The sequence below is a fragment of the Pagrus pagrus genome (genome assembly GCF_965226575.1).
Source record: "Pagrus pagrus genome assembly, chromosome: 4".
Lineage (NCBI taxonomy): Eukaryota > Metazoa > Chordata > Actinopteri > Spariformes > Sparidae > Pagrus > Pagrus pagrus.
Window position 1 is genome coordinate 12,352,960 of NC_140188.1, and position 15,088 is coordinate 12,368,047.

Consider the following 15,088-nt stretch of genomic DNA (forward strand, 5'->3'; position numbering starts at 1 on the left):
CAAATAAGAAAATGGTAGATGAAAAAAAACCTTTTTATTGAATTACACGTTTAAGTTTTCCGCAACATCTGCATATATGAGTTTATAGTACTACACATAAAAAAACAACAACCCTGTGGCATTTCACAGATATCAAGGGAACAGATGTATTAAACTCAGCTGAACCTCATCCAGAGAGGCTTCACCTGCTACTCTACAGTATATAAATGCGTTGCCAAAGTCCGCGCGCGTGAGAAACCATGGCTGCAATACAGCACATTCTCCCTGCGAACCAACAGCGTCGCCGTGCGCGAAGCCAGACGGTTTACATAAATGCATACGTGCGTCAGCACTTCTCCCCACTGGACGTGCTGTCAGACCGGGCTGTCCAGGCAAAGTACTGGCTGCCCCGTGCGGAGATCCAACGGCCGTTGGATCTCTTTGCCTGGACAGCCCGGTCTGACAGCGCACACACACACACACACACACTTATGCGCTGATAAAGAGGTGGGTGATCGATTTGCCTGGCATCGATTGATTCAGCACAGCAGCAGCGCGGTGGACAGCTCCCACTAGTAGCTTCTTAAGAAGCTTCTTTGGCTTGATCTTAAGGTTCTCCTAAGAAGGCAGTTAAGAACGCATCTGGGAAACACCCGTATCTTAGCGCTCCTTCTTAGCCGAACCCTTCTTAAGAGCCTTCTTAAGTCCTTAAGAACGATCGAATCTGGGAAACGCGGCCAATGTTTGTCAAGAACCTTCATCCATAACTAAAATGAGACATACTGTCGCTAAAATAAATATTTGATAAAAAAAACAATGACAACATGTATGTGTCACGGTTGATGACAATTCAGACTACGTTTAATTAAAAAATGCACGATATATTCCCCCAATAGTCTAGTCTGTCTGTCAAAATATTAACTATGCATTGCTGTAATTGACTGACATACATAATTCAGGTGATGACGTCCTAAACCGATCGCAAGTTAATGACAGTGACATGATGGTCCAAAAACAGTATGGTTAAAAATGTTCTATGGACACGTTATATATAATTTGGCAGAAGGGAAAACAGTGCACTGTAGTGAAGGGAAATAGAGAGACTCGCAGTAGCTACAGCTCACCTAAAGAGACACGAGAAGTTGTACCACCCTGCTATTCATGCTTCAGTAAGTTAGCTAACTTTAAGTCCCAGTGTTAACCAAGCATATTAATTTGTTATCGTTGGCTAAGTCTTACTGGGCAGTCGATGTCAGCTTGTAGCAAATTTGCATGTTGGTATAGCCTTGTTGGAAGTCAGTTTTTCTTGCAAAAGTTTTTAGCAAAATAATAAATGAATGAGCATGCTTCCAGGCCAGCATTGGGTTGGTTAATGTGTAAGCTAAAGCTAAGGTGTTAATCTTTACACCTCACACCGCTAAAACTCCCCTTTTCTAGTTTGCCTTTGCTGTATAGTGTTACCTTGTAACGCACATTGCATTGTCCTAATGTATAAAATGTGCAATAGAAATAAAGTTGCCTTCCCGGGTCTAGTTATTTTGTTCATTAAAATTCCTTTCCAATTAATTTGAAATGAATCCCCCACACATTTAATTCTCCCATGTTTGAAAAATTGACCCTCTCAGCTACTGGAGGGTAGAGATGTTCACAAGTCATTTTTTGGAAGTCCAAGTCAAGTCTCAAGTCTCTGAGGGGCAAGTCCAAGTCAAGTCTCAAGTCTCAAGTCTCTGGCCATCTGATCTGTCCCTAACACTGTATTGTTAAATCTTATGAATTCAAAGCATGTCCTGTAGCTACCATCCATACAGTACAGTATCAAAATCAGTTGTAGGATAATTTATGGGGTCTACTGCAATGCAATCTGCAGAAACACAAATTAAGAACTCTGTTTCAATTTCATAACTGCAGTTTTCAACATTTTGGTATCTGCTCAAAGGATACATGCTGTTTGTCTGTGTTACTAACTGTAAAGCCCAACCTCATCATGCATTACATTTTTCAGTGTTCAAAGTGAGTGGAAAACATCTGTATTGAAAGTGAACACAATTGCATACTTGTATTTTTCAACATTTTGGTAAAAGTGTTATAAAATCTGCCTGATAAAACTGACGTGTTCTGGGGGGGATATAGCTCACAACTAATACTGCAACGTTTCTATCATGTTTTTTTTTTTTCTGAAATAAAATGTAGGCAAAAAAAAAAAGCAACAATTTAATGGAATACAGGTTGTTCACGAGTCTCAAAGCTCGAGTCCTAGTCAAGTCTGAAGTCTTTTGAGGTGGAGTCGCAAGTCAAGTCTGAAGTCACCGTTTGTGCGACTAAAGTTCGACTCGAGTCCAGTCTCAGACTTGAGTCCCCATCTCTGCTGGAGGGTACCAAACACCTCTATGCAAATTCTGAAGATGGTAACCAAGAACGTGTAGTAGTTATAGCCAAAGGTTTGCAGACCACTAGGTAAGGACTCCTCCATATCTTGTCCTTTAACTCTCCATTAAAATAAGCTGCTTTTTTTCAAAAATACACAATTCCAGTACCTCTGTATAGAAACACTATGAGGATTTAAAATGACAATATAGTTTGAGATTTGTAAAAAATATTGGTAGGGACTACTAAGCAGCACATTAAAATTGGTAACCTAATTGACACCAACAATGTGAAAATATGAAAAAAATGTTTTTTTTTGTGTGTTCAGATTTAAGTGCTCCTCACATGTACATAAATGTACCCAGTTCATAAGTAATCTTCTGTATTATTTTTTAGACTTGCCAAGGTAAAGAACAGTGGTTCATCCAAACAAAATGATTTGATTTGTTTGTAAAAATAGGTCCCCAGTAGTCACATACCAATATGAGAAGTATGCAATTTTTTGCACGTCCCCCTGTAAACATGTTAACTGGATTTTACGGAAGTCCCCATATAGCATGGGGAGACCAGTACTTCATCATTTCAAAGGTTTGAAGGTGTGTATAGAATCACTAAGCAATGGCGATTTTATTATTTTTTTTTAGACCTGAGGAACCTCTAGAAAGGATGGTCCCTGCATGTGATAACTGAAAATGTGGCCCCGTGAAACATATAAACCAGTATGTGTTTTTTTTTTTTTTTTTTGTAATGTTATAGTGCGTTTAATCAATTAAAATGCCATAATGACAATATTTACAATCTGTTTTAGATGTGATGAAGAAGGGTCTTGAGAATGACGATTGTAACAATAGTTAATTTTATGTTAGCTGGTTGATCAAAATTAGAGGTCTTGCGGATGAGGTGTCAGGTGGTCTTTAATATTCCCCAAAGGAAACTTTAATGAGTTTAGTATGGAAAGAGTCAGAGTTGAGTGGTAATGCCAGCATTACAATTTATGATGAAGGTAATGACTGGTAAATGGTAATTCTTTAGACATATAATTTAAGATTGTTGCAATAATACATGCACCTTAAAATATCACTTCTAAAGTTCTAAAGCAGTTGTGAATGGCCAAAAACAGCTCTGATCACAACATAGAATTCACTTTAATTCAAAAGTTTAACACAGCACTACTGTATCTGATGGAAGTTATCGAGAGAGGGGAGAAACTTTGAGTTTCCTATCTTGTTTTCTATCAAAATGTTTTGTCATTAATGAATCATATGGCCAAGATGAATATATTTCAGCTGCAAACCAAATTTCATATACTTAATAGCATTTATGATCAAATAAAAATAAAGAAAAACGAGACCCAAGTCAGTGTATTCATTTTAATCAGATGTAAAAGGTCATCAACTACAAGGTTGTCTTGCGTTTCCACATAATCTGCAGACTATGCAGTAAAATCGTTTTATTTGTTGTCACACTAAGACCCTTTGTTCTGGGGGACATTTTTGAATTACATATTACAGAGTTCTTGGTTGTATTTTCCCCATCAAATGTTTTTTTGAGTTTCGTTCTGGCCTGAAGATAATAATATAACATTTTGGGAAAAAGATGCACACCAGCAAACCAAAGCTGGACGCCAGAATGGCAAATATCTCCACAGCTACAGTAAACTTGCCAGGAGAGCTGACATATGCTGGGATGAATGTGATCCAGACTGCACAGAATATCAGCATGCTGAAGGTGATCAGTTTGGCTTCATTAAAGCTGTCTGGCAGCTTCCTAGCAAGAAAAGCAAGTATAAAACACAACAGAGCAAGAAGTCCAATATAACTCAACACAGCCCAGAATCCAACAGCGGAACCTAGGGCACACTCTAAGATTATCTTTTCTTTATAGTACTTCATGTTCATCTTTGGAAATGGAGGGCTGATTGTCAGCCAAAGGATACAGATCACAACCTGAATGAGGGTGAAAGTCAGAACACTGAGCCTCTGCTGTGTAGGACCAAACCATTTCATCACATTACTGCCTGGGAGTGTTGCTCTGAAGGCCATTAAAACTACTATAGTTTTGCCGAGAACACAAGAGATGCAGAGGACAAAGGTGATGCCAAATGCTGTGTGTCGCAGCATGCAGGACCAGTCAGAGGGCCGGCCGATGAAGGTCAGAGAACACAGGAAACACAGTTTTAATGAGAAGAGTAGCAGAAAGCTAAGCTCAGAGTTGTTGGCTTTTACAATGGGAGTCTCTTTATGAGTCAAAAAAATTATTGATGTCAGAAGGGATAAAAATACACCGGCACAGCCAAATCCAGTTAAAAGTGCCCCCATGACCTCTTTGTAGGACAAGTATTCAGAAGGTTTTGGAAGACACTGATCTTTCTTTTCATTTGGCCAAAATTCAGGAGGACAGATCAAACAGTCTGGAGAATCTGTCAATGAAGTGAAATCATACAGAGATACAATCATCACACTTATAGAACAACAGCAACAACAACAAATATATATATATATATATATATATATATATATATATATATATACATATATATATGTGTGTGTGTGTGTGTGTGTGTGTATGTATACATATATATATTGTTCATCATACTATCAGTCTTTTCATTTACCCCTAGCATACTCATGAATGAATTACATTTTTAAGTCCGTACTCACTTGTCTGATTACTTATTGTTCCCTCAGGGCATTCGAAGCAGTCAAAACAGCACACAGGCTTAAACTTGCTTATGGCCTTACGAGTCCCTGGTGGGCAGGGTTCTCTACAGACAGACCTTGGCACCTGATAAGGCAAAATAGCACATAAATACTAAATAATGCAACAAAATGTTTTGGATGTCAGGGGCATTGTGATGTTTCCAAAGTTCCTATGAAGTAACATTCATCAATCAGCTGTAAAAGGATCAAAATCTAAAATGTCGAGACTACCTCTCCACCCTACACCCCACAGCTAACAGAAATTCCCTTTAAGACACTTCACTGTGACCGCAACAGTATTAGGGTACAAATAAAATCTTCCCACTCAGAGAACACATGCAACTTTCTATAGTCTTTACCTCATTACTGTTTGCTCCCCATACTATTTTGATGTTGTCTTTTAGTTTGAATTTTTCCCCTTCTGGAAAAGAGGTATCATATTGACCAATATTCACAATCGCAGCAGAGCCATCTTCTTTCATCTGCCAGTTAACTAAGTCATACTGGGCAACTGAGTCTCCATTTTCATCAAAGAAAACTTTGGCCCCACTCTGTGTCGTGAAGTTCACGTAATATATGTGTTCCAACACCTTCAGAGAGACAATTGGCACATTTTAGTATACATACCACTTGCAAAAAAGAAATCATCAAGACATTTTGTATAGATGTGGAACCCTTAATGAATTAAAAAATAGAAACACTAAATACTACGTAAGTATATTATGTCTGAATAAATTTACTAGAACTTACTAGCTTCGGCTGAACTTCATTCTTGCTCACACAGGGCTTTCCTGTGGTGGGATTAGACCCATTTTCACATTGCAGTAGTGCATGAAGGGCATATGCCACCAAGTACACAGCTTTGTACACATTATTCTCAGGCCTGAAATGTGTCACATCTGTGTAGACACTGGAGACTGTCCTGAGATCCTCTGCGCCAGTGCACATAGCAGAGGTATTTGATGGAGAGAAGCTGCAGTCAAAGAACTTCTCCCAGATAGCTTTAATTATATCACTCTGTGGTTCATCAGAAGGTTTCAAGCTGAGTAAGAATTCACCAAGACCTGGTATGGATGCCTGAGGGAGGGCAAAGCCCATTGCTCCCTGTAAAACGTCTTTTCTCCCAACAGATGCCAGGTCTGCTTGTGTGATCCAAGACTCGCTGCCGACCCACTGCTTTCCAGTTATGTTATAATTCTCCATTTTGGACAGGAATGATTTAGTGTAAGACAAGGACATAAACAACAGGACCACCTTTGATGAAGATTCTCTCAGTCTCTCTACAATAGCATCCAACTTGTTTTGAGATGTCTTAGAGAAAGGTAATCTGTATTCAACACATATGCCCACTTTCATTGCTTCCTTAATGAATTCAGCTGTACCTTTCTTCGAGTACAAACCTTCAGAATAAATAATCCCAACCCATTGCCAGTCAAAGTATTTCATAAACTGCACCAGGCCAATTATTTGGAAGCGGTCACTTGGCACAGTTCTGAAGAAGGTGGGGTATAGTCTTTTGTCACTCAAACAAGCACAGGTTGAAAGATGGCTAACCTTCAAAGAAAAAAGAAACATCTTTAAAGAAGGGATACACAAATAGGACAAAGAAAACTGGACAGTTTGCTCTAATTTCTCAAATAATTCTTCTCACCTGTGGAATGGACAGCGGGCTTAGTATGAGGTTTATGTCTTCGCTCACTCCAGAGGATGAATGGCCTAAGAAAGCCTGAATCTGACCACTGCAGCTCTTTGAATCCTCTGTATTCACAGCTTCTACAGCTGCTCGTATAAGGTTTTCACTTCCACAACCGTTGTACAGCCTATAGCCCAGACTCACTCCGGGAAGCAGCTTAGTATCTCTGTTGATCTCCTCTACAGTAAAAATCACTGTCTGGGCAAACTTCAATTCTCTGTCATTCAACCTGCAAACACAGTGTTAAATTTGAACACATAACATAACAACTTATTCCAGCTGATCATTTTGTAGCACATCAGATTGGTAAGTAAAACATATATTGTTAACATTCTACATTGCAAAAATGTTTACATATTTTAAACATTATTAAACAACTTACTTTGTGCAGTATGCATATGGAATCGCCTGGTAGTCATTGTCTATCAGTTTGCGTGTACTACTCATAGAAAAAACTCCTCCTATCATTAGATCACCTTCTTTTGAAAATGCCTTGAACCCTGTCTGTCCGATTAATTTGCATGTTTGGCTTTCTGAATTTGTCCTTGCCAGCAGAGTTAATAAGATAAGAGTGATCCAACCCATCACGAGGCAACCTCCCCTTCACTAAAGCAATTCTGACCTGGGAGCTGACCTTTATAGCGTTTTCTACTGTCAGAGAAACATCACCAGCCAATGTCAGCACACTCTCAATTCTCTAAAGATGATTTGGTTTTTCATGCGTCACTGAACTTCTGAGAAACTGATCCTGCTGATTGACATGTAGAATACAGAAAGCTTAATTTACCTCTTTAATTACCTCTGTTATTTTTGTTACTTGGGCACCTTATTCTACACTCTGGTATACGTTTTTCTGGCATAAATGTATTATAAAAAAACATAATTCATATAAATGCAGACAGTATTCGTCTATGAAGTGCAACTGCTACATGCTATGTTTGATTACCAGCCAGCTTGTTTTTTAAAACAGTTGACAAAAACTCTTCACAAGGAAAACAGTTTTGAGTCATATTTGAATTTACATGTAGAATAAAAGATAAAAAAATAGTTTAATTAGTTGCTTGATATGTGTGTATTTCCATAGCCATGTCTCACTTACTATTGTAAGTTAGGTTTATAAATGGAAAATCCTACTTCAGGGCATTCTTCTAATTATTTTTCTTATTATATTTGTGTGAATAAAGGAGCAATGAATACCTCATGCATCTGCAGTACATTTTATTCCTTGATCATGGACAGCTGTGACTGTGGCATGTCATCCTGCAAGCCCTTTTCCCTTAAATCATACATTTAAATGCTGCTATGTGAGGTGAAACAAATTGAAGAAACTGAAAGAGATTGATGGGCCAAAGGACAAGGGTACTAGCATGTAAAGAAAGGGAAACTGAACACAGTGAAAAAGAGAGTTTAATTATTGGTAAGCTGGAAATTCCATAAAAGAAGATATAATGGACAGGAGTACACAATCAGAAAATTTGCCCTCATGTTTGTCAGATTCTCCTGTGCCTGCTGTGATTGACACTGCATCCTCTTCCCCAACAGCAGTTTTATAGCTTTACTCTACCAAACACACCAACATGATTTACAATACCAATCTTTATATATCTCAGGATGAGTACAGTCACTATGTCATCCAAGCATGTTCTTAAGGGGTTAGGCCAGCAAGGTGGGTGTCTGGCCTTTCATTTGACTATCGCCAAATTACCAACTGCGGCTGACATACAAGAAGCGTATTATTATTATTAAAATGTTCTTGTCTAGTGTGTACATTTCTAAACCCCTTGACCTTGCATCAATAAAAAAACAAAAGTTCACAGGTGTAGCAGCATAGAGGATTAGCAAAAAATCAAGAAAGAAACTGAGCCTCCGGAACGGCAAGGAACATTTTATCAGATTGCTAAAACTGTCACCACCCTGTCAATACAAATGTGCAAAAAACATAAATTGTAAAGATTTTGAAATTGCGAAGGCACCCACCACAGATTGAATATAATATTTCTGACATATTTTTAAAAGGTTGACTTATGGCATGTTACTTCTTTTCTTTTGCCATTAGGTGCTGTTTTGTATTCTTCTCTGGCTTCAGTAAAATAATGTAACACTTTGGAGAAAACAGGCAGAACAACAAGCCAAAGCTGGAAGCCAGAATGGCAAATGACTCCACTGCATCTGCATAATTTCCAGGGGAGCTGATATAAGCAGGGATGAATGCCAGCCACACAGCACAGAAGATAAGCATGCTAAACGTGATAAACTTGGCCTCGTTGAAGTTGCCTGGCAACTTACGGGCCAGAAAAGCTAGAACAAAGCACAGACAGGCCTGTAGACCAATGTATCCCAGAACACACCAGAATGCGAGGCTAGAGCCCACACTACATTCCAGTATGATCTTCGAGCGTTCATATTGTGTGTTTCGGGATGGAAAAGGGGGGGCATCAATGAGCCAGGCAGCGCAGATAACCACCTGAACCTGAGTGCAACTGAAGATGATTACCCTCTGCTGCTTGGGCCCCAGCCACTTCATAATGTTGTCCCCTGGCCTGGCAGCAGTGAAAGCTGCCAACACTACCAGAGTCTTCCCCAGGATGCAGGAGAGGCAAAGTGAAAATGTGATACTGAAGGCAGTGTGGCGCAGCATGCAAGACCAAGATGTTGGCTCTCCAATGAACACCAGGGAACACAGGAAACACAAAGTCAATGCGAACAAGATGAAGAAGCTGAGTTCAGAGTTATTTACACGGACAATGGCTGTGTTTCTATGATAGAAAAAGACTGCAAAGACAGCTATAGTGAGGCAGGCACCCACCACAGAGGTCACTGTTAGGGCTATACCCAAGGAATCATAGGTCAAGAACTCTACCTTCTTGGGGATGCAGGCTGTTCTGTCTTTGTTTGACCAGAAGTCCTCAGGACAAAATGTGCACTCTATTGAATCTAAAGGGAAGAGGGTCAACATTTTCAGTATTCAAATATTACCTGATTATAATCAAATCCATTACATATATTTATGGTTGTGATTTATATTCATGGTTTTAAGCTCACTTGTCTGATTGCTAATTTTGCCACTGTCACATGGTACACAGTCAAAGCAGCAAACAGGCTCCCCACGACGGACAGCCTTCCGGGACCCTGGATAACAGCTGGCACTGCATACAGACTCCGGCACCTGGGGAGCAGATAATGGCTTTCAGCTCTGCAGTGACTGAGGTGAAATTGACAGCCAATTATTCAATCAATCTATTGTCTGAAAAAACTAATTTAATAATGGCTAATTAATTTGCTTAATTATTAAACACATTATTAAACTGCTCCTCAAATGTGAATACAAGCTGCTTTTTCTGTTCAATATTTCTGTGAATTGAATTTCTTTGAATTGTGTACTGTTGGTTGGAAATTACAAGCAATTTGCAGTCATCACTTCAGACTAGAGGATTGTGATGTTGTGTCTATTTTCTGACATTGTATAAACCACCATAAAATGCATATAATCAATAGATTTTGTTTAATCATGATGCACTTTCCACTTTAGAATTTTTTCCACCAAACTATTAGAGGAAGCTGTAATTTACACACTGTGGACCGGGTTATTGTCCATGGGGTATTTAAAGTATTTAAGTATCTGAAGTTTAAGTCAATATGTATGAATGTGTATAAAAATTACATTAAAACAAAATCACCAGATCACCATTGATTGTTTCAAAGAATACTTTTACTCAGAGATAAAGCCCTATATGCCTTTGTGTTCAAATGATGCATTTCCATGCATCTCTTCACATTCTACTAGTCTCTACTTTTTACTGTATGAATGCAAAGCCACTCACAGCAGATCCACCTTGTCCTGACCACCTGACTTACCTCCACCTCAACCTACAGAACTTCAACAGTTGGCATCTGATGAAGGTAAAAACACAGTGTGAGCAGCTTGCCTCACTCTGATGGCCTGCCCATATTATCCTGTCCTCCTGGATCACCAGCTCCTCTCCAACAGGCTTGGTTCCATCAAACAACCCCACATTGACAAACTCAATGTTCCCGCCTGTGCCTCTCTGCCAGTTTATGATATCATAATAGGGTATGGAGTCGCCTTTCAGGTCAAAGTTCACCTCTTCCCCAGCAATGTTAAATGTCACTTCCTGAAGGTAGTATTGGAGCTTGAAAATCAAGAGATAATATGAATTACTTCAAGATTTTCAACATGTTATTTTTGCAGTTAGGAAACAGGACCCATACCTGCCAGGGTTGTATATTGTTGCTTGGAGCACATGAGTTGTTTTGGAAGGGCCCACTGCCTGGTTGGCAGAGAAGAAGGTTGCGGAGGGAATGAGCAATTGCATATACAGCCTTATAGACATTATACGCAACTCTAGGGCTGGATGTATTCATGTAGGCTGAATGCTGCTCCAACAGGGATTCTTGCCCTGAGCAGGGAGGCAACTGAGAGCCTGAGGACAGAGAAGGACTGCAACCATACAGAGCCTCCCACAGCTCCTTAACCAGGAGATTATTGGGATACATCTGAGGGTTTACTGTCTGCAGGTAGTCACTGAGTCTGGATATATGTCCTTTCCTGATGCCAAACCCAATGGTGCCCCCCATGTAGGGGTAATACTCGCTGCCTGTAAAGACAGACGCTGTGACCCAGGCCTCACTAGCTACCCACTGGATTCCAGTGATGTTCTTCATCATGTAATCTTCCAAGAAAGGTGTCATCTCCCCCTCGGCTGAAAATACCACCACCACTTTTGCCAAAGACCTTCGCATCACCTTCACAGAGAAGCAGATGGTGGAGGAGGAAAGAGTTTCACACAGAAAAGAGAGGGTAAAAACAAGACATGGTTAAAAGAAGTTACTTTGAGTAAGACTTGTGCATAATGTAAAATAACTGTTTTTCTTTATATTCCCTCACTGTATGCAGGACTTGAAATTTTACACATATCTTGATAAATTAAAGACAATGTGGGAAAAGCAGTGCAATCCTATACCCCTCCCCTTCATAGGTCCAACTTGGGGACAGAGACACTGTAAGCAGCACATAGACTGCAATTTTCAGCAGGATTGTCTAATATTTTATGACAAAATAACAGAAACATTCTACACAAAGGTACTAATGTGTAATCAGCACCTACTATCAAATGGTTTTGAGGTGAAAACCTCTTTAACACTATAAAACTTTGTCTTTGTATCTACCTGGATGATCTCCAGTGCCCTCTGGCGATTGTAGAGCAGAGGGATCATTTCTTGGTATGCTACACACACTTTTGTACCCTGTAATTCTCTGAGCAAACCTTGCACAGCAAAACGCCCGTATTCATGGTCCCCTCGCACCAGCCCCACCCAAGTCCAGTTGAAGCGCACCAGCAGCTGAGCAATGGCCTTCACCTGTGTTCAACAGAAATGAGTGTCAACTCACTTTGTCTGAAAACACAGATATTGAAAAAGAAAAAAAGATCATTTAAATCGTATATTTTCATAAAACCACACTAGATGACATAGAAATATATGACATTTTCAGAAGATATCTTTTTACTGCTAAAGCACTGAAATGTTATCAAAATGCCAGACTTTCACCTGATAGTCATCATTAGGGATTACTCTGAAGAAGGTAGGAAATTTTCTTCTGTCAGTGAGACATGCACATGATGAAAAGTAGCTGATCTGTGTGAACAAGGACAAAAATTGTACAGTTAAGGAGTACAGTAAACCACATTATAGGGTGACATGTTGATGTTTTTTGGGGAATTACACATGAATTACCATCGGGATTCTGAATGGCTGCAGAATTCTCGACACCACAATAGACTGAGCAGAACCAGATTCCCCAATTATAGCAAGGAGCGGAGAGGCACCACTGCACATGGGAGAGTCGTTCTCGCTCAGCCCGTTAAGGACAGCCATAGCAGCCCTCTGGCCAGTCAATGGATATGCACATGAATCAAAGATTTTATATCCAAGGGTGTAATTGGGCAATAGCTCAGTCCTCTGATTAATCTCCTCCACTGCCAGCCTCATAGTCTGTGCCCAGCGAAAAGCCCTGGGGTCAAAGCTGCAACCCAGCAGACACACATTAACACAGCAAGTATAGAAAAAAGGTAAAGTCAAAGGCAGATTTGATGTTTTTAATTTTAAAAGTCAAATTGAATCGCATCTTTACAAGACTTTTTGGAAATTATCAGTTAATCATGAACCCATAAAAAAAAGCATTATATATTCTTGTAAGTTTCTTTCTGGAACCTAAATCTATTGAAGTCAAAGAGCAAAAGCGACCATTGTACATGGGAATTTTTCTTACATGTCAGGCTAAATTTATATTGCATCCTAAAATCTGGTGAATATATATATATATAAAGATACATAATCCATTGATTAAGACTTTCACAACATTTTGTTTTGTTGCCATTTGATTGGACTCAAACTATAATTTCCAATGCACATATATTAAACTCACCCATTGCACTTCACTGGTGGTGGTCTGTAGGTGCTGTTGATATCTGGCATCTCCTGGTTATAGTGAAGGGGGAAGATCCCCCCGATAACATAGTCACCCTTGGCCACAAAGCCTGGATGAAAGCTGTTGTGAAGCGTACACATTTTGGCTGCAGATGGAGGTGCAGAGGTGACGCTAGCAATCGTGTTATAAGTTATAGTGAGGACACAGACAGAGTAAAGCAAGGCAAATGAAACAAGTAGAGTCATATTGTTACAGAGCCTCCAAAAGAGAAGAGAATGGAATTAGGCAAGCTATATACAGTATGTGACCCCCTTATATCATCAAGACATTGGACATCAGCAGCCCCGCCTGATTTACTAAAGTGTGTTGATGCAGATTGAATGATGAAAAATAACTGATGTAACACGACAAAGGCACTGGGGATAAAAAAAAAACAAACGAACAAACATATTTTTGTGGATGCATATTCATCTCCCAGTTTATTAGGTATATACCTAGTTAAAACTGATGCAGTCTAATGTGATAAATCCTACCTTAATGAAAATTCTAATGATCAGTTCTGCAAATCTGTTTTAGAGAGGTGTAAATTCAAAATTATCGCCTTTTTGGAGGCTGTAGTTTTTGGCACTCTTAGAATGTATTATGTACATGCTTTGCTTAAAGTGACTACAAGGAAGTTTTAAGTGTTTATAAAACAGTGTTGTGATTCCTTTGATGATTATAAATGACCTGTAACAGCAAATGAGACCATCAGCGAAAAGAGTTATTATTAATGCCTGTGCTTGGGTCAGATCACATGTATAGCATATATCACATATAAAATCACACATAAGGGCCAGTAGCTTAGTTGGTAGAGCATGTGTCCCATGTACAGAGGCTGTGTCCTTGCAGCAGTGGTCCAGGGTGCGACTCCAACCTATGGTCCTTTGCTGCATGTCATCCCCCCTCTCTATCATCCCCATTTTGTGTCATCTCTCTAAGCTGTCCTGTCAGTAAAGCTGTGGAAAGGACAAAAAATAAATTTAAAAAACATCACGATCCATCCTGCGGTCTTTCTGTCACTCGCTTCCTGCCGCCAGCAGGTGCTAGCAAAGATCAAAAATTGAAAATTCCTTGTGGTCACTTTAAAGGTTTATAAGAAGTTGATTTTTGAATCTCATTCCAATTTATCAAAAATTGTGGAATAAAATGAAATAAAACTAATGGAATGAAAATATGTGGAACTGTAACATTTTGGTTTATATCGAGACTTGGCTCAACCCTTTGGTCCAGGACGTTGCCATTGTACTTAAGTGGCTCTCCATTTATTGCCAGAACCGGACAATACAATCAGAAAAGAGCAAGGATGTCTGCTTTATGATCAACAACTAATGGTGCTCAGACATAGCATTATTTCTACAGACTGTCCTTCTAACCTAGAGCATGGTTGATTTACAACCCCAATTCCAAAAAAGCGGTGCAGAAAGGAGGCCAACAGGATCATCACAGACCCCAATCACCCCACCCAGTTCCCTTACTCCTGTGATCAAAAATGTTGATCTGAAGCTAAATTCAAAGAGAAGAGGTTTAAATTAACAACTTCTGGTTAGTCCCACCCACTTTTAGTTTAGGTCCAGATAGAGATAATTTGTTTGACTTATAGAGCATATATATCTATACTTGCAAACATCCCAGTATCACAGTAAATATACTGGATACCTGTCTACCTCAGTATGCTGTTTTATTTTATTCTATTCTTATAATTCTGCTCTAATCTATGTCTTTGATTCAAATTTTTCCTTCTGTGATTTTCTTTATATACATCTCAAATTTCAAATTTCCACATTTTAAAATCAGTAAATAATCTTCCATTTTTACAACTGGGTAGTGAAGTCGTCCAATTCCTTTTCTTGCAAGTACAGGTAG

The 15,088-nt window shown here is 39.3% G+C and overlaps 2 protein-coding genes across 2 annotated transcripts; both read right to left on the reverse strand.

The window, feature by feature from the left end:
- Nucleotides 1-3,848: 3,848 nt before the first annotated feature.
- LOC311255829 (extracellular calcium-sensing receptor-like) lies at nt 3,849-7,320 on the reverse strand (the record flags this gene model as incomplete). Its single annotated transcript, XM_084350481.1, has 6 exons — nt 3,849-4,762; nt 5,004-5,127; nt 5,402-5,632; nt 5,793-6,596; nt 6,694-6,964; nt 7,118-7,320. The coding sequence occupies 6 exons, from the start codon at nt 7,318-7,320 to the stop codon at nt 3,849-3,851; spliced, it is 2,547 nt and encodes an 848-aa protein (XP_084206607.1).
- Nucleotides 7,321-8,767: 1,447 nt separating this feature from the next.
- LOC311255830 (extracellular calcium-sensing receptor-like) lies at nt 8,768-13,323 on the reverse strand (the record flags this gene model as incomplete). Its single annotated transcript, XM_084350482.1, has 8 exons — nt 8,768-9,669; nt 9,778-9,901; nt 10,662-10,886; nt 10,966-11,499; nt 11,923-12,114; nt 12,304-12,390; nt 12,490-12,778; nt 13,181-13,323. 8 exons carry the CDS (start codon nt 13,321-13,323, stop codon nt 8,768-8,770), a joined length of 2,496 nt encoding a protein of 831 aa, XP_084206608.1.
- Between the last annotated feature and the right edge of the window lie 1,765 nt (nt 13,324-15,088).